This window comes from Centroberyx affinis, unplaced genomic scaffold (assembly GCF_046629955.1).
Source record: "Centroberyx affinis isolate AG114_WGS23_722 - 3 ecotype Tasmania unplaced genomic scaffold, CSIRO-AGI_Caff_v1 ptg001111l_1, whole genome shotgun sequence".
NCBI classification, from domain to species: Eukaryota; Metazoa; Chordata; class Actinopteri; order Beryciformes; family Berycidae; genus Centroberyx; species Centroberyx affinis.
The window spans coordinates 583,295-602,263 of record NW_027279653.1 but is presented as its reverse complement, the minus strand read 5'-3'; the positions used below and the strand labels follow the sequence as shown (position 1 = coordinate 602,263).

At 39.5% G+C, this 18,969-nt stretch overlaps 2 protein-coding genes across 2 annotated transcripts; both read left to right on the top strand.

Annotated features, from left to right (window-relative positions):
* Positions 1–2,831: 2,831 nt before the first annotated feature.
* Positions 2,832–4,638, top strand: cga (glycoprotein hormones, alpha polypeptide). The gene is made up of 3 exons (XM_071523706.1): positions 2,832–2,925; positions 3,362–3,546; positions 4,564–4,638. The coding sequence occupies exons 1-3, from the start codon at positions 2,832–2,834 to the stop codon at positions 4,636–4,638; spliced, it is 354 nt and encodes a 117-aa protein (XP_071379807.1).
* Positions 4,639–5,866: 1,228 nt separating this feature from the next.
* Positions 5,867–18,626, top strand: znf292a (zinc finger protein 292a). Its single transcript, XM_071523725.1, has 8 exons — positions 5,867–6,016; positions 8,271–8,425; positions 10,065–10,143; positions 10,565–10,700; positions 10,852–11,054; positions 11,376–11,512; positions 11,741–11,882; positions 12,024–18,626. Exons 1-8 carry the CDS (start codon positions 5,867–5,869, stop codon positions 18,222–18,224), a joined length of 7,203 nt encoding a protein of 2,400 aa, XP_071379826.1. The 3' UTR covers positions 18,225–18,626.
* Positions 18,627–18,969: the final 343 nt, after the last annotated feature.

The window sequence follows — 18,969 nt, the reverse complement described above, 5'->3', positions numbered from 1 at the left end:
GCAAGTATTCCAGTACCAAGCCTGTTATAAAGCTCAAAATAAAAAGCAATACAGAGCAACGATGAGCATTTTACTCACTAAGCCAGTAATGTAATTGGATGAATATATGTACCCAATTTTGAATTGCATCTATACCCTGATGCAAATCATATTTACTCTTCCATTTTGTCCTAGATGACGCACTCTGTGCATCCCATTCACATACATTATTCATTCATTCAACTCAAGGAAGCACCTCCTCAGAAGATCATGGTTTCTCTCATCAGTTTTCAGAAGAGGCAGGCATCCATTGCATTTGAAGATCAAATCCCTCACTACTTGTATATATCCATCTTGAAATCAGAGAATAAATTAAAGCGTAGATGATGTTTTCCAGATAACAGAAGGATAAAAATGACTGAATTTTGGAAATATTCCTCAGTTGAAAGAAACATGATTACACAAGTTCCTCAGTTGAACAAAATACAATTGCATTCTCTTAACCTGTTAGTCAAAGTTCAAATTTTCAAAAATTACATTTACGTTATTTTGTACTGGCTTCACATTAGTAGAGTGTCTAGTTCATGTTGAAATTTCATTGATTTAGGTGGGTTTGGTTTAGAGTTGTTAATGTCGTTAGGACAAATAATTGTGTGTCATCAGCATTTCAGTGAAAAACGTATGTTATAGTTGTAGATAATATACCCAAGTGGAAGCATATAAATGGAGAATAAAATAGGGCCCAGAATTGAACCTTGCTGGACTCCACAAGATGAATTGGAAAGCATTCTTTTGGAAAGGTAGGAGATGAACCAATGAAGACCTATGTCCCCGAGACCCACCCAGTTTCTCAAGTGAGCTAATAAAATGGTATGATCTATGGTATTGAAAGCTGGACTGTGATCTAAAAAGAATTAAAATTGAATATTCCACAGCATCTGCCACTAAAAGAAATTCATTGGCCAGTGTAAGGAGATCAGTATCTGTGCTATGAAGTGCTCTAGAACCAGATTGGAATTTCTCAAAGAGATTTTGAGTCATAGAACATATCAGTTGGGTTGAAACAACTTTTTCTAAAAGCTTTGATCTAAAGGGCAGTTTGAAGATCAGCCTGTAGGGAGCTGGAGATAAGAGGCCAAACTCAGTTTGGTTGAACCACTGCATGTTTGAAAATGGAAACAAAACACTAGTGGCAAGAGAGCTAATGATAATAGATAGAAAGCTTGGACTGACTGAGTCCTTATTAAGAAACTTAGTAGGGACAACATGTAGGGGACAGGTGGAGGACGTGTGGTGTGAGCCACAGTCTCCTCCAGGACCATAGGAGAAATGACTTCAAAATAGCTCATAATAGTAGAATTATGGATACTGTAGTCAGAGGGTAAAATCTAAAGTCTTAGTATCCTCTACGAATATTAAATAACATGAAGAATGATATTCAAAATTCTTCATACTTTTCTGGGAAGGCTTCAATACAGAGGCTAGAAGAGGGGCCAACAAGTTATGACATTTCTTCGAAATAAGGTCAGAGAAGTAAGCCACTCTTGCATCCTACTTTCTGATATTTCAATGTTAAAGGATAAGGCTGGTGTTTTTCAATGTATTGCTTACAGTCAACAAATCCTATGAAAATAACAAAATCAGCAATGATTTTGTTTTGCCAGCAAATCTCATCCATGTAGCCAGTGCCCAATGAAGCCATGTCCCAGCAGCCATAGAACTCCATTGTATTAAAAAAACGATTAAAAACACGTCGAAGAGCCATGCCGTTGCTCTGGGCAACATATTTCATCATCACAATGCACCGGGCCAGCCGACTTTTTCCTAAAACAACTTAATAAGCCGGCTGTAAAGACTTTGCTATCTCAGGAAAGTAGTTCCATAGCACCGAAAATAGTCCCCAGCATAATGAAGAATTTGTTCCCATTTGAATTTGATTTGGTAATAACTACAACAGCCTGACTCTTTCGTGGTAACAATTAGTGATTTTTAAAATTGAAACTTTGTCTTTGTGAGCTGTATTTCAAGGTTTTTAGCTTACAGTTGGAGCCAATGACTTCCGGGTTGACGGCTAAAAACGGTACGTGTGAAGTCAGAAAATAACGAGTAGAGCAAAAGCATTGTTGATTTTGTTATTTTCATAGGACTTGTTGACGGTAAGCAATGCATTAAAAAACACCGGCCTTATCCTTTAAGTTTTAATCTTTATATTCTTAATAATTCAGAATCATAATCCATAACACTTAAAGTGAATTAAAGTGTAACATATTGCATTTGCGAATGATCTGACTGCATGAAAACAAAATGACCATGAAAATCACAAACTAATGACCTCCTCCCATCCCCCTTCCCCTTGCCATGACAAGGCAAATGATAACAACCCTCAGTTACCAAGTAACAACAACCCAGGGATTAAAAGCAACATTCATAGTCAGGATGGAGGGATGATGGGAGTGTGTTTTGACTTTCCACTGTGTGTTCCGATCTTTTTTTTTGCTTTCAAAGGATTATGAGAAAGGTAGCTAAGTGGCCAATGAGTCAGTGAGATCACTGATAAGGTTGGTGGGTTTTTATCTAATCCAGGCAGCGCATATAGAATGAGGGGCACTGGTATAAAATAGCAGGGATTGAGGCAGTTGGGTCTTCAATAAAAAGGCTTCCAGCACAGCACAGAGGCACAAGGAACAGGTGACTTTCTCTCAACATGGTATTATTTCCATCTATGTCTTGCTCCTTTACAGTGTTATGGTTCCTTTACAATGTTATGTTTCCAGTGATTTTTCATTTTGCTGACCATTTTGAACATTTGTTTTCTTCTCCCTCTACATTGTTAGGTAATTGCTGCAACAAAGATGGGCTCAGTGAAATCAACTGGACTGTCTCTTCTTCTGTTGTCTTTCCTTCTTTACATAGCTGATTCTTACCCCAACAGTGACATGTCAAACAGTAAGATTTGTTTATACCACTAGTGTGGGTTCTTTATTGTATAATAACTGACCTCTTAAAGGCAAATCTAACCTCTTACTATAAGGCAATGCTACACTAATTGTCCACCTTCAGATTATAGTGGTAAAATGTAAATGGTTTACAATTTGTGTGCCTACATTCTAAGGAATCTGATACCCGATCATGTCATTTAATGAATGGAGCTTTGTAGACTAGTAGACACACTAAGTATCTATTTGAGTAAATTAACATTTCTGCTTATTCCCAAGTATTTATTGCTATTAAATATGTGTTAAATATGAATATGTATTTATTGCTATTAATTATAAGATTTATTCACCAGGACTGTACACTTTATTTTCAATGTCAGGTCTTAAAATGTCCATCTTCGATAGTTTTACATTGTGGTTTTTAAACTTCTATTCTCATTCCCCAGTGGGCTGTGAGGAATGCACACTGAGAAAGAACGTCCTTTTCTCAATGGAGCGTCCAGTTTACCAGTGCGTGGGCTGCTGCTTCTCTAGAGCGTACCCCACACCTCTTAAGTCCAAGAAGACAATGACAATCCCAAAGAATATCACCTCAGAGGCAACATGTTGTGTTGCAAGGCACAGCTTTGAGGTACAGTCAACAAAAATGCCGTGTCTACACTCCAATGTAGGTTACAGGAAGATTAAAATGAGCTTTCAAAATGTCTTGGGCTCTATTATGTTGTCAAAGCCTTTCCCACTTCCTGCAATACAAGCTAGACATCGCAAGATAATACTCTGAAACAAAATACTCCAGTTTGTTAGTGGTCTAGAAGAGGGTTATTATAGTTTGGGATTTTTCTGTTTTTATATAGATTTCAATTCATATTTCAATTCCAGTTGAGTTATATTTAGTTTTCACTGTGGGTTCAGTAGTTTCAATTTAGTTTTTTATTTTTCACAAATGTTTAGTTTTAGTTAAGTTTTTTTAATTTTCAGGTCAAGGTTTAGTATTTTTGGTTGGGGTGGTATGTTTTTAAAGGTATTATAACAGAAGTTCAGAACAGGTATTTTGTATATGTTTGCAACAGGCATTGTGTAATAGAAATGATAAATCATAATTTCTTTTGGAAATGTATTTACATTAATTTTTCAATTAGCATTCAGTAAAAATAGCCAAAAATTCATTGTCTTTTTTACGCTTCACATAAACAAAAAGATGAAAATTGAAAACATTTATCATACAAGTAGACAAGATAGTTTTAGTTCAGTTTTCATTTTTTCACATAGTATCGTTTTTATTTTTATTTTGGTTTATGACAGTGTTTTGTAACACTCAGGTTTACTTTTAATTTACTATAATAACCTTGGTCTAGTAACAAGATAATTTTGCTAGATCAGCCAGTGCAATAGCCTAAGGTCTTGGTCACAAGTAAAAAATAATTTGGAATGGATATTGAAACTGATAAAAAAAAAAAAAATTTAAATCCTTTATAATGTTTTACTGTTGTTATAGTCGCCTACCTGGATAGGTAGGCGACTAGGTTCCAATAGTCCTTTTATTTTTCCCATAACATATATGCCCAATTTAAGCCATATGTATTTTAGAAAAAGTAAATGTTTTTAACCTTCACTCTTGATTCTTCCTCCTCATCCATCCCTCTTTCAGACGGAGGTCGCTGGCATACGGGTGAGGAACCACACAGACTGCCACTGCAGCACCTGCTATTTTCATAAGCAGTAAAAGATGGAGCTGGAGCCCATCCTGTGACACTCTTCTGCAATGACGCTTAGCAACAAATAGTGTTTGTTATACTGTGCACAAGCTTTTTACAATGAATCTTCTTGTGCTGCCAAAATTGTCTTTTTTGTAGTGATCTTATGTCATGATATGTAATTACATACTGTGTTGATAGATACATACAGTAGGTTTGCTTGTAGATTGAAAAGCAATTAAAATGTGTACACTGATTCTGCATTTTCATGAATTTGTCTTACATCGAAGTGTATGTCTATGTTCTGGTGTGTGTTTGTGTGGGCAGGGGTTTGCTTTGAATAGTAGCATGAAAGTAAAAAAGATTGGCAAGATTTTATGAGACAGATGTTGTTGTACAGACCCATGTCTTTATCAGCTTGATTTTCCAATCATAATTAGCAGCCAGCATGTACTTCAGTTAGCCTGAGTCTGATGTTCAATGAACTCAGACATGAAATCATACTATAAATCAGAGAGAAGATGCTGAATATTTATCCTTTGTAGATTGTGATCTTGTGCAGGGATGTAGTGATGTGTTAACCCATCCAAACTCAGTTAACCTAACTTTTTAACACATAACTGATGTAAGTTAGATGAGTATATAGGGTCTTTTAGGGGGTGGCAGTTTGGCCTGGTGGTAAGACAGCAAGAGTTTCAACTGGCTGACCCAGGTTCAAACCCTGTCAGCAAACATCTGCCCTGCTGAAGTGTCCTTGAGCAAGTCACTGAATGAGGGGGGCTGTTCTGCAGCTGAACCTGCACTCTCTGGAGGGGGGCGAGCGAAAAGAGAACTGTGTCACATTATTGTTTAAGGAGAAAATGTATGCTTTCGTGAAAATGAAACTGATGGTTGTTTGTCTTATGATGATCACCGATTGGAGGTCATAGCTTACCCACCTTTTTACATCACTGGGCCAGTGTCTTTATCTAGGCTACTTGATTTCCCAACTAGCAGCCAGTGTCTATTTCAAGTAACCTAAGTTTAGGACAGTTTATCCATGTGCTCAGAGAATTCAGAAATGAAATCACACTGAGATTAGATGCTGAATAAAAGTGTGTAGTGTGATCTTGTGTCATTGTAAGGTCATGGCTACTTTGTTGACATCAGGGTATGTGGAGCACACTGTGTGCTCTCCCCTCCCCCTCCTGCGTGTCCGTGCGTGTGCGAGTCTGGCAGCGTAACATCTGTGCGTACGCGGTCGTGATTGTTGTGAAGATGGCGGAGGGGGAGACAGAGAGGGAATATGACACACGGAAAGCTATCGAGGTGCTCCGAGAGCGGTTCCAGGGTTTGTCCACAGCGCTGAAAGAGAGTTCGTTATCACCGTCGGAAGCCTCGCTGCATTTCTGCCAGGAGTTTTGCCAGGTTAGCCTGTTCGCCTGCTGCTCATCCCGGCCAGCCTGCAGCCCCTCTGGCTTCCTGGCCGAGGATGCGCGTCTACGTTTGCTACAACAATGTAGCTAAGGAGCTAGCTGGCTAGCTAGCTGCCTGGCCTTTCAAGATGGGGAAAAAAACCTCCACCGTGATTTTCAGCTATTCTCTCATTGATGTTTGTCAGTGGCCTGCGTTTATTTGCAAAGTCTGACTATTCTCGGGGGAAGAAGTTTCCCCGATGTGTGCGCACTGTGCATGTATTACTCGTATTTTCCAGGCCAGATAGCTAATATCAGATGAATGTTGCTAGCTGGTATGCAGGGTCCCCCTGTCCTGTGCAGTGGTCATGCTGTGCAAAAAATGGATAGCTAGCGAGATTTTAGTGGATGATTGCATGGATATGCATTGAATTATGAAACTGTGTGTGCATTAGAAAATATGTTTCAGACGTTATAACATTGCATCTCGACTCTTGTTCAGATTTTAGCTTTGTGTATAAAATAGGTTACTAGTTTTGAGCTGCTTTATTGTACGGAAAGATCAATGATTTTTCCAAGGTGCTAGCCAAGGCCTTATGCACTAATTAATCCAGCGAACCACATCACCGGACATATTCCAGTGGGTCATATAGCCAGCAAAATATGTTAAATGGGCGACAATATGAGCGATGTGTGTGCAGCAGGCTGGGAGAGAGGTTTGAAAGGGAAAGTGTGGCATTGGTCACTGACTCCATTACACATTCTCTTCATTTATTTGCCCTGACCACGTATATATCACGCTACTCCATATACATGTTGCCCCAGTGATACAGTGAAGATTACTGTCTCAGACCACATTTGTTTGAGATTATATGTTTTCATCCCACATTACTGGAAGTTGAGTAATTGTATTATTTGTAAATTCGACTTATAACTAATTGCAGAAAAGAGAGCAGAGCGTTTTTGATGTGTCGGGCTGGATGCTATAGCTAGTTTTGTCCAGTTTCGCCGTGATGGAGAGTTGTTTTATGAGAATGTAAATGCAGTAATTCTTCATTCAGCATGAATGGATCTGGATGAAATAATTGTGTCTGGAAGAACCAGGGCGCCGTTTTATTGAATGGAGTTTAGGCTTTACTTTAGATCAATGATTGGAAAAAATAGAGGGGGATGGAAGGGAGGATGAGGAGGAGTTTTTTTTTTTTTTCGTTTTTTTTTTCCTGTACCATATGTAACTGTTTGGTTACTGGTGCTTTGTTATCTTCATTATTTATTTTAATGTATTACTGAAAAATAATCAAAAATCAGAGGCATCACTGCTGCTTCAAGTTAAATGAAAATGTAATATTTACAATGTTATAAACTTTAAAGCACTAATGGTGAGAGCCTTTACAGTATGGTATGATTTGACATGTTTTTCTAAATTGATAAAAACTCTTATACTTCACAATTCCATAGCAGTTCTAAAATTTTACTTTTGAGATAAGTGTCTTTGTCAAATTACAGCACATTTCATGAGGTGAAAGAATACATTACTTTGTTAATTTGTGATTGCCGTTTGATTTCTTTCAATGGGATCAATCCTTGATCAATTGTTTCTCTACATCAAAATTCACATAAACATTGTGTTAACTGTTGATGCCTTAAAATGGTCATTGATACTAAATTGCTATGATACCAGTTTTTTTGGATTCAGTCCCAGTAGTGAGGAATAAGCTGACTTTTTTTTTTACTGTACATGCTTTTGATTTTATTACTGTTCACTGTCACAGTCATAAAGCGTAGTTTCTATGTTTTGCAAGTAAAACTAAACTTTTGTGGGTCTATATTTATTTGTGGGACCTTGCAAAGCATAATACATTATACAACTTCTTTGGTACAATGAGCAATAGGTATTATAAATGTATCCTAAACATGAACAAAAGATAGCTAATGCGCAAACTTTCTCATTTCCAATAATCAGATTTTTTACACAATATTATGAGAAAAAAAGTTTGGTGACTCATGATTTAAACACATGGTGTTTGATTTTGCAACATATGATTTTCAAACTATGATTTCTATTTCTCCATCACAGTCTTAATAAAATGTGCAGAATCAGCAGCTATCTTTAGCTTTACTTTTTATGCCATTGTGAGTAAGGACTGATTCGGATAAACAATTAAAGTAATTTGTGAGTCGATTTTATTGTTGTAGTACAACTAATGATATAAACGATCAGTGATGGACTTGGCCTAACTGTACTGTTTTAATGTTTATTTTTCTAGGTCCTTGTGGAACATGCCGGACGTTGGAAAACTGATGAGGATCCACTGCCTTTGTTGGAGGTGTACACTGTGGCCATACTCAGCTTTGCTAAGGCCGCCTCCTGTCTCTCCTCCGAATGTGAAAACGTGCCACTCCTACTTGAAAAGTTAGCACTGTGAGTAGAACACATACAATGTTTGGATTAAGTCAGTGGAACTTAAGTTTCTTCATTCTCTTTAAATGTCTATTAAATTTGTACTTGAGAAAAATGTGTATGAGAAAACCACCTTGGATAGATTACACTTACATACAGCTGGGAATTTGAACTTATACTGCATCAGGTTTGCCATATCAGATGTTCTTAGTGGGAGTGTGTTCACCTTTATTTAGGTCTCCATAACATCATGCTGACGTATTTTCATACTTGGCAGATACAGAGTTTGCAAACAGCTCCCTTTTTACAGTAATAAGAGTTCACTTGCCTGTCATTAATTGAAGGCTTAGGCAGTCCATGAATCACAAAGTGCCTTTCTTTACAATTGTTTTTTTTTGCCATTTAATACTATTCATAAAGAAAAATGCTTATTACAAGTATTTTTGCAAACTGTGTGCCTTAGGTGTAGCAAAAGGAAGGGGTGATTATTCTTGGATAGAAAGAAAGAATGGGAATAAGATGAGTCAAAATAATCAAGTCGCACACAATGTGCATTGGTCGGGGCGTTTTCTTTTTGTTTTGACTGAGACAATTCCATGGCTCAAATGAGTCATTCTTACGATGATGGACAGTTTGCCGTTGTAAACACTGTAGTAATCAAAATCCAAATGAACACTGGAGACATCTTTTTTCTATTATTTCAAACAGCATCTTTCTCATGAACTTGACCTGTAGGTCAAGTGTTATACATTAATGACAAAAACATAATGCTAAAGTTGTACCTTCAGAAAAGCATCTCCATTATCATTCATGTTTTATGCAAAGACATTAACATTACCTGAAATTAGAAAACTTTGGTGAATGCCAGAATTTTCTTGAATTTGTTCTGCAAGTTTTCCAAGATACAATCTGACACCCTCAGTGCCTGCTTTTGTTCTCTTTGCAAGTCCATAGGTGTAGTTTTTTATTCTTTGAATAGAACCATCCTTATTAATTCATCTCCATGGAGATCCCATTAAAGATGCACAATATATGACAAGAAAACCAAAAGACTATGACTAAACACACATGCAAACAAAAAACAAAAAGGATTTAGATGTAAAAAGTTGCGAACAACCGTGCAAACTGTCTGTCAGGAACTATGCAGTTACTCACATAGTGTGCTGTTGAAGGAGTTATGAAGGCAATGTCCTTCAGGCTGTAATACAGAATAGAAATGTAGGCTACCTCTTGGGGAGCTTAGACATATTTGGGATGGGCTGCAGCACATACTTTGCACATAGAATTACAGCAAGCACATGAAATGAAGGGCATCAGAGGCATGCACAAATTATTAATACAATATCAAGGGTGTAATTTACTTTAATTATTGATTACAGTTACTGGCCAGGCCACTCTGACCATCCTAAAAGCAACTTTGACTGTATTTAAGAACACCTACATTTAGCCGTATTACCAGTGTGCCGAATTAGGAACAGTGACAGCCCCCATTGTTCCTGATCATCATTTCCATTATGTTCTAAAGGGCAAAACTGACTTTACATCAGCACATTTACTTCTTGAATAGTTATTGTTTCTTTGTCACCCTTAATTTGTGAATTGTGTGTGCACATCCTTGACCTAAATCTTGCCTTAACAAATGATTGTGTTGAATTCACAGGAGCTGTGTGGAGCTGCTGCTCTTACTGCCCCAGCATGTCCCTGGTGCCTTATGGGAGGAGTTTCAGTCCTCCATGAAGGTCAGTATCCCCAGGGCTGTTGGTACACTAGATTTTTTTTTGCCTTTTCTTTCCAATGATAAGCGATGAAAAATCGTTTGGTGACTAGAATGCATTTGGTTTAGCTCAGCATTGAAAAGCAATAGAAATTATGATCTATGACTATAATATTTGCCCTGACAATTTTGCATGATAAGTAACACAAACATATGGGTTGAAATATTTGTCAGACAAGGGACTGTGGGTTCTGTCCCTATAAGAATGAAACTTAAAAAAATGTGCTATTCACGCTGGTCTTGAATACTGACTTAATGTCAAGTCAGTAACAAAGTTGTAACAAGTATTTCAGATTTTATGCTGAGTCTGGGCACATGTAACACTTCTGAGTATGACACCAAAGTTTTAGCATTTTCATAACTACACGGTTACTTATCTTCTACAGTCGGCACACAGCCTTTTGGAAGAGAGTGGGAGCACACAGCTTTGCATGCTTTCAGTTCTGGCACAGCAGGATGGTGTCTGGTCCAACACCACTCTGAGCAGCATCCTGTCCAATGAAACGCCTCAAACTGAGCAAGGTTAGTTGCTTACACTTATATTGGTTTGGTGGCATAGCAGACCAACTTATGCAGTTCTAATTTCTTTAAACTTCTATTTTTTTAAGTGTGTGTAGCAATTGTGAATTGCATTGACTTTGTCTCTTTTCTCTACTATTTCTTTGATTCTTAGTTCATGAATTTCTGGAATTGGAAGGTCCTACACTCCTTAACATGCGAATAAAGCACCTTATCAAAATGGACAGTGTTGATAAGGCTGCTGTACTTGCAAAGATGTGCTCAGAGTATCCGGGATATGAAGGAAAAGGGAACTTCAAACAAACATACTTGGTTTGCATCTGTATGACGAAAAGTCAGGAGCAGCTAATGGAAGAGGTGAGAAATATCACACAGACACAGTTTCTTACACATATAAAGTCATTTAATTCAACAATTGAGCCAGCACTATGCTGTTGAAACAAATGATCAGTAATCTTACGTCTTTGAGACGGTGAACCTCTCAAATGGCACTTGTTTGTCAGCTGCATTCCAGTAGGTAATCTAGTAACATGTAGGAAGGTTTGAACTAGAGACAGAATGTTCACACCTTTGATTTGTAATAATGAAATGTGCACAACGGTGTCGTTAAATGTTATGGATATCCATTTTCATGAATTTGACTGTTTCTTTCATTACTTCTCTCTTTCTCACAAATAGATTACATCAGTAGACTGTAAAGATGCTCTTGAGATGATCTGTAACCTGGAGTCAGAAGGAGATGAGAAAGGAGCTCTTTGTTTGTGTTCTGCCTTCCTCAAGCGACAGCTTCTCCAAGAAGATGTTTATTGTGCCTGGTAAGTGTTTCTGACTATGTGTTTTGATTACAAACACTATTCCTGATTGCTGTTGAACAATATCTAGTTGATGATGCAGTTCATCTTCACCCAAAATGAAGTAATTTCTGTAAGAAAAAACAGCAACAATCCAGTCATAACTATGCATAGGCACAAGTATCCTGTATGGTTTGTGGTTATCTGTGATATTTCATAATCATTTACAGTTTTGGTTCTGATCTTTTCCAGGGAACTCACACTGTTTTGGAGTAAGCTACTGATGCGTTTGGAGTCATCAGCCGATGCATTTCTCGACCAGAGCAAAAAGATGGCTCTTCTCTGCAGAAGTGTCTGTCACATTCTCTTTCTCATCAAAGTAGTCCAAAATGAGGTACAAAGAAAATTTATAGTTGAAACCAGAACAATTATACATTGCCAATCACACCAACACTGACTCATAGTAGGATGCCACATCTGTTTCATGATCTTGAAAACTTATCCTCGGCATTTATTCATATTTTTCATTTCCTAGGTTGGAGAGGTGGGGCTTCCAGTGTGCGTTGAAATGTGCATTCAGGCTCTGAAAATGACCTCCAGTGACCATAAGGACAGCAAGTCGACCATCTGCAAAACTATTTACTGCCTCTTGCCAACTGATCTAGAGGTTAAGCGTGCATGCCAATTGACTGAGTTCCTCCTTCAGCCTACCGTTGACTCGTACTATGCTGTGGAGTCGCTGTACAACGAACCGGACCAAAAGCCTGAGGAGGACGGGAGTCTACCAGTGCCCAATTCTTTACGCTGTGAGTTACTGCTGGCCTTGAAGACACAGTGGCCTTTTGATCCAGAGTTCTGGGACTGGAAAACACTGAAGCGCAACTGCTTGGCATTGATGGGCGAGGAGGCAGCTATTGTGTCATCTATTGACACACTCAATGACACAGATGAACAGGAAGTGGAAAGCGCACTGGGCAAGGTTCCTGAATACAAAGACCTCGAGGATTTTCTGTTAAACACTACAAACGAACTGAATGAAATCACAGATGAAAGAGAGAAAAACAGAGAGGCTAAAAAACTTAGGGAGCAAGGGTTTGTGTCTGCTCGATTCAGAAATTGGCGAGCATATATGCAGTATTGTGTTTTGTGTGACAAGGAGTTCTTGGGTCATAGAATTGTTCGCCATGCTCAGAAGCATTTTAAAGATGGAGTGTATCTGTGTCCAATTTGTGCTGATAGTTTTGAAAGTAGGGAGGTTTTAGAGCCACACGTAGCGTCACATGTAAAGCAATCTTGTAAAGAGAGACTAGCTGCAATGAAAGCTGCTAGGAAGGTGAACAAACCACTTCAGTCCCCCAAAAGTCCATCTAAAAATTTGAAGGTTGCTGCCAAGACAAACACCAGCCCTGTTAAAATTGAGCCTTCATATAGCAACCATGCCAGTGCTGACACATCAGTGAACTCGCGTCCTATTAAACTAGAGCCAGCTACATCTGAGGCACAAATAAGTCAAGATTGTTTCTGTCCTGTTAGAAACTGTTCAAAGGCTTTCAAGTTTTTCCGTAATCTCATGGCTCATGTAAGATGTCACAAGGATGACGAAGAAGCAATACGGTTTTTAGAGATACAGAAGCAGAAAGTGGTCTGCCAGTATTGCAGACGGCAGTTTGTTAATGTCAAACATCTCAATGATCATTTGCAAATGCACTGTGGCACCAAACCATACATCTGCATACAATTAGATTGCAAGGCCAGCTTTAATTCCAATTCGGAACTTCTAATGCATAGAAAAACACACTCAGAATTTAAGGCACAGTGCATGTTCCCTAATTGTGGCAAGATTTTCAATGAGGCCTACCTCTTGTATGATCATGAGGCTCAGCATTACCTTACCTACACCTGCCAAATGGATAACTGTGGGAAGATTTTCTACTCGCAGTCCCAATTCATGTCTCACCAGGAGAATCATGGTACAAATGACACAGTAAACAATTTGCCCGCCACAAATGAAAACCCTTCTGCCTCCCCAAAAGTTGAACCGTCACTCCAGAACACCCCCAACAAAGACGATAAAGGTTCTGCTTTTGTTCGCCTTGAAAGGATTGATACAGAGGCATATATGAAGGAAGCACCGAAGGCAAGCACATCACCATCCAGGTCACCACAGCTTGCTAAAGAACCTGGTCCTGTAAGAGTGAAACACTCAATTGAAAGCATGCTGAATTCTGTGGCAGATCCTGAAACAAATGAACCAGAGAAATGTTATACTCCTCTGACAAATCCCACTCCAGCACCAGTAGATATGAAACCAGCACCTGAGGTTCCACATGCACACCATAACGTGGCTGGACAAGGTGAGATTCCTCCAATGTATTCCCCACCGAGTGCAACGAACGATCCTGGGGCAGGTCAACAGACAGAAGAACATGATAATGGAGAAGCTCGTGAATTTCAGCAAGAGTTACCACAGATCATTTCTCCATCTCAGATAAAGACAGAAAACCCTTGTTCGCTACAAGGGTATCCTCCCAGCACGCCTGCTGTAACTGGCAGTGAAGAGAACATGCATTGCTGCCCATATAAGGACTGTACACGCGCGTACAGCACAAACAAAAGTCTGTCCAGGCACGTGAAGAAACAACACCCTGAAATATTTGAAGACTGGAAACTGGCTAAAAAATATAACAAAGTGGCCAAAATTACAGCAAGAAAACCAACTATTGGACCAGCCTCACCTAGTCAGTCACAGAACCAAAGGAACAGGCCGTCAAATCAGCTATCACCACTATGCAACAAAACTGGGATGCAGCAGATGGATTACCCAATGGGATGTTCAAGCTCACCTGCCCCATGTTATCCTGGCTCAATGGATCCAGTGCCTATCACTCCAATGGTGAATCCCACACTATACCCATCATGGGGAAGCCCAGCCAATTCTGGGGGACTAATGCAGTCAGATGTATCCCAAGCATGGTCTTCCCCTCCTGTGAATAACTGCTATCCAGATGCCTTCAACATGAATGACTACCCCTCCCGGAGCTATCCTCAGTGGCAGACAGACCCTTATCAAACCACAACCTCTCTCCCATCGGAAAGAGACCATTCGCTGGCAGCTATACATAGTGCCACTATGTCACATGATACTTCAGATTCAAGTTTGATGTCTCAGTATGTGTCCAGTTCTCTGATGCTTGACAATGGAGGGCAGATGCACAATGGAGGACATCAGTATGGGCTAATGCATCCAGAGGTCAGTGGAGATGGTGTTGATGTGAGAAAAAGCGATGCCAGTATGACAGGCCAGTTGGGTAATGGAAACAGTATCTCAACAGTTGATAGCCTTCCTGGAGGAAGTTACCACACTCCATATGGTCAAAATGCAACTTCTAGTCTCACTCAAAGATCTTCAGTGGATATTCCTATGAAATGCCTGAGCCCAGAGGCTCAAGTTGCACTAAAAGCTACAACTGAAATCATCAAAACAGAGAATATGACAACTCCTGGTTATGAACAGATGGACAACTCTGTGGATGGCATGCTTAGTCCTCACAGTGTAGTTCAAACAGATTTCCCTTATGAAGAGGACTGTACTAATGTTGAATGTGAGACTAACCCTCCAGATGAGAAGAATGGTGACCCTGAGACACAGAAAGGAAAACGCAACAGGCTAAGCAAGCGAACCAAATGGCCAGCTATCATAAAGGATGGCAAAGTCATCTGCAGGAGATGCTTCAGAGAGTTCACAAGTACCAAGTCTCTTGGAGGGCATCTATCAAAACGCTCACAGTGCAAGCCATTGGATGAAATTGACTTGACAGCTGATCTGCCAACGTCATTTCTTGATTTTCTCAATGACCCTCACGTCCCTGATACCAATGGAGCAATATACAACATGTCAAATGGTGATTTCTCACAGGAAACTTGTAGCTTGACCACTTTGACTTCGCCTTTGGTGATGAAACAAGAACCCCAAAGTGCAAATATAATCGACTCCTATTCATCAAACCCTTTCTCCTCTGAAGACCAGCTCACTCGCGCAAATTGCGATAGGGCAGAGAAGGCAGTAGAGTTGGCTAATCAAGGCCTCACTGTACCTTATCAAGAGGATCACTTGATGGAAATTTCAAAGGCCTTTCAAAGGCTGGATTTGATTGAGGCCGCACAAGAGAAAATGCTTGGAAATCTTTCCTTAGAACAGAATGTCAGTCATAGTGATCCAACCTCTGACAGTGAAAAAAGTAAGACATTAAAAACAAAAGAGAAAAAGGATGACAAGCCTTGGGAAAAGGTACCTAAGCCTTTTAAATGTGACCAGGATGATTGCGAGTATTCATTCATGACAAAAGAGGCATTATTCAAACACCTGAGTAAAATGCATGATTTTTCCAATGAGATGATAGAAGAACTAAAAAGAACTCCAGTCAAATTATCTCCATATCCTTGTCAAATTTGCCCAAAAACATTTACCAGAACTACAGGCTTGAGAATTCACTATGAAAAAGTCCATCGCTTGTCAAAGCCAGAGATGCAGAGGCTAAAGATCAGTGCTCGAAATAGGCGTGTATTCAGACTGAGCAGAGATGATGTATATAGCAGCCGTGCAGCCACTGAGGTCAATACCAGCCGTATGACAAGATCTTCAGTCGTGTTACCTGCTATAAAACAAGAACCACTTGACATTGCAATTGAACCTCAATCAGACACTGAGGGTAATTTAAAGGTGTCTGAAATCAGTACAGCAGAAAATGCAGTAAAGGAGAGCCTCACACATGAAGTATCAACTGTTACACGACTACCGTCACCTCAAAACTATTTGAGTGACAGGCCCTTTTGTGAGCTGGCACTATCAACAATTCCTGAACAAGCCTCAGAGGAACCTAAAAGAGCTGATGTAAGCAGGACTCCAGTTTTGAAAAACAAATCCAGTCCAGTTGGCACAACATGGGAGCATCGAGGAAAAACAGATGCCTCATCTTTGAACAAGGTAAAAGAACCAGCATCCAGCCTGCCTGTTGCATCTGTTTCATCCTCCCCAGAAAAACCCAGCAGCTCAAAAAACACACCAACAAAGGATGAACCACAGAGGAGGGAGAAACCTCAGAAAAAGTTGGGGCTCAAAATGTGTGACACAGACAATGCCTTCAGTCCATATAGACCATATCGCTGTGTTCATGAAGGATGTACCGCTGCTTTCACCATTCAGCAAAATCTGATCCTCCATTACAGGGCTATGCATCAGGCATCCCTGCCCCCCAGCAAACCTGAAATTGAAGTTGAAAAGACTGTTGTTAGCAATGGACAAGAGAGCATAAGCAAAGATAATGAGGTCAGGTGTCAAGTGAAAGATTGTTCAAGGGTGTTCATGGGAATTACAAGGTTAGTGCAGCATTACCTTTTACTTCATAAGTTCACCCGTGACAAAGCCACCGCAATGATGGCAAGCATGAACGTAGGGACTTTCAACTGTGACCGGCCAGAGTGTGCTCTCCCCTTTGACTCTGTGGACAAGTACATTGAGCACATTAAGAATTTCCACAAGGAAATCGCCATCTCTGAGAGCGGGACAGTAGATACAACTTTCAAGTGTGAGTATGAGTCATGTGACCGTGTTTACACTACAAAATCAAACCTCCTTCGTCACCTGATAAAAAAGCATGAATATGTGTATGATCCTAAAAGCAGTGATGGCAGAAGGACTAAATCAGTGGGGCTGTTCTGTGGGGTCAACAATGGGAAAGAGAATGTTGAAAGCAAATACAAAATGAAGAAGAAAAACACAAAGAAGAAAGACGGGAAGTCCATTGAACATTGGACAAGTTTCGGAAAGCCCACACTGAAATCCCACGATGAGGCATCAGCCATGTGCACCAAGAAATCCTCTTTGCAGTACCCATGCATGATAATTGGCTGTGATGCAGTGGAACGGGCTGAAAGGAATATATTTAAACATTACACCACTCATGGCCTCACAGAGCGATACATTGAAGACCAGAGGAGCCAGTTCATATTCTGCAAAAAGTATTCACGCTCCAGGTTCAAAGACGCAAACAAATCAGAGGGCATGTCATCAAGTTCATCTTCTGAGGAGACAGAGCCGGAGGACAGTGAAACAGCCAGTGATCAGAAGACAGACGAGCTGGTGGATAGAATAGCCCAAGAAGACAGCAAGTTGTCCAATGATGAGAGTGCAGAATCCCAAGCTTCCACTGGGACAGAAGGGGGAAACAAAAGGGGCCGTCCCAGAAAACCTGCACAGCCTACACCAGCTTGTTCGGAGAGGATGCAGACCCTTAGGAATCGTTCGATTGTTAACAGTTCAAGAGAGAACTCAAATCCTGGTACCCCTGCAGCTCAAGAAGAACAGCGTGACGAGGGGGTCATGCCAGGGTCTTTCAAGCCTTTAGGACTCGAGGATTCTTTCCTTAAGTTCTTGGAAACCTCCGAGTCAACCCACACTTCCAAACGGAAATTGACTGACAGATCCAGTGCTGAGTTGCCGTCCAAAAGACAACAAACTCATAAACAAAAATCTGCTATGAAAAGTAAAATACCTGATGAATTCAGTGACTGTGAAAATCTCGTAGACTTCAGAAATCCCCTCAATCTCAAATCAGTGAGCAATGTTAAGATTGTCATGGATAAAACTTTTTCAGACGGTGCTGACCTATTGCTAAAGCAGCTACAAGATATGAGGCCCATAGTTATAATAAAAAAGTGGCTTTATAGTGGATCATAGCCTGATGTTTTATTTTCAACTCGTTCTCACTCAGGATTTGAGAAGTACCATGCTGCAGAATGGTTTGTTTGTTAGTGCATCGGATTTCCAACTGTTAACAGTAATGGTCACAGTTAAAGATGAAATGGCCTATTTTGTACTTATGGAATATGTCTTGGATGATTTTAAGTATGTATGTTAGTTATAATAACCAGGTAATCTATAGGGCATAGATTTTAGAAACATGTTTGTATTTATGATGCTTAGTACTGAAGATGTTTTTTTTTCTTTTGCTAAATGGAGACTTTTAAAGAAAAACTATGTTTTTATATATCCCTATGGGATTTCAAGTTCTGTTTGTATTTATTTCATCCTTTTTCAACACTAGTAGGCCTATCTGTAATATTTACATGTCTTCCACAAAGTGTTCAATAAAATGTAACTGGTTCCTTTTGTAAAATGTGGTTCACGGATCTTAATTGTGTTGCATGCATTTTAAGTTAGTCATCGTGAGGCTTAAGTTGCACTATACAGTTGTATTTTATAGGACACCTAGCATTCACTTTGTCCTAATACAGCATGGATACATTCCAATATTAGTTGATGTAATAGTGACAGGTAGTGTTAAATTATTACTAATTATTAGTAATAATTACTTGAAATGAGGAATAGAATGTTTCCAGACAGTCATACCTCTAGGTCGCCATGGTTGAATTTCAGATATGAAGGAAAAAATGAATGGAGAACAAGCTCAATCACAATCTTG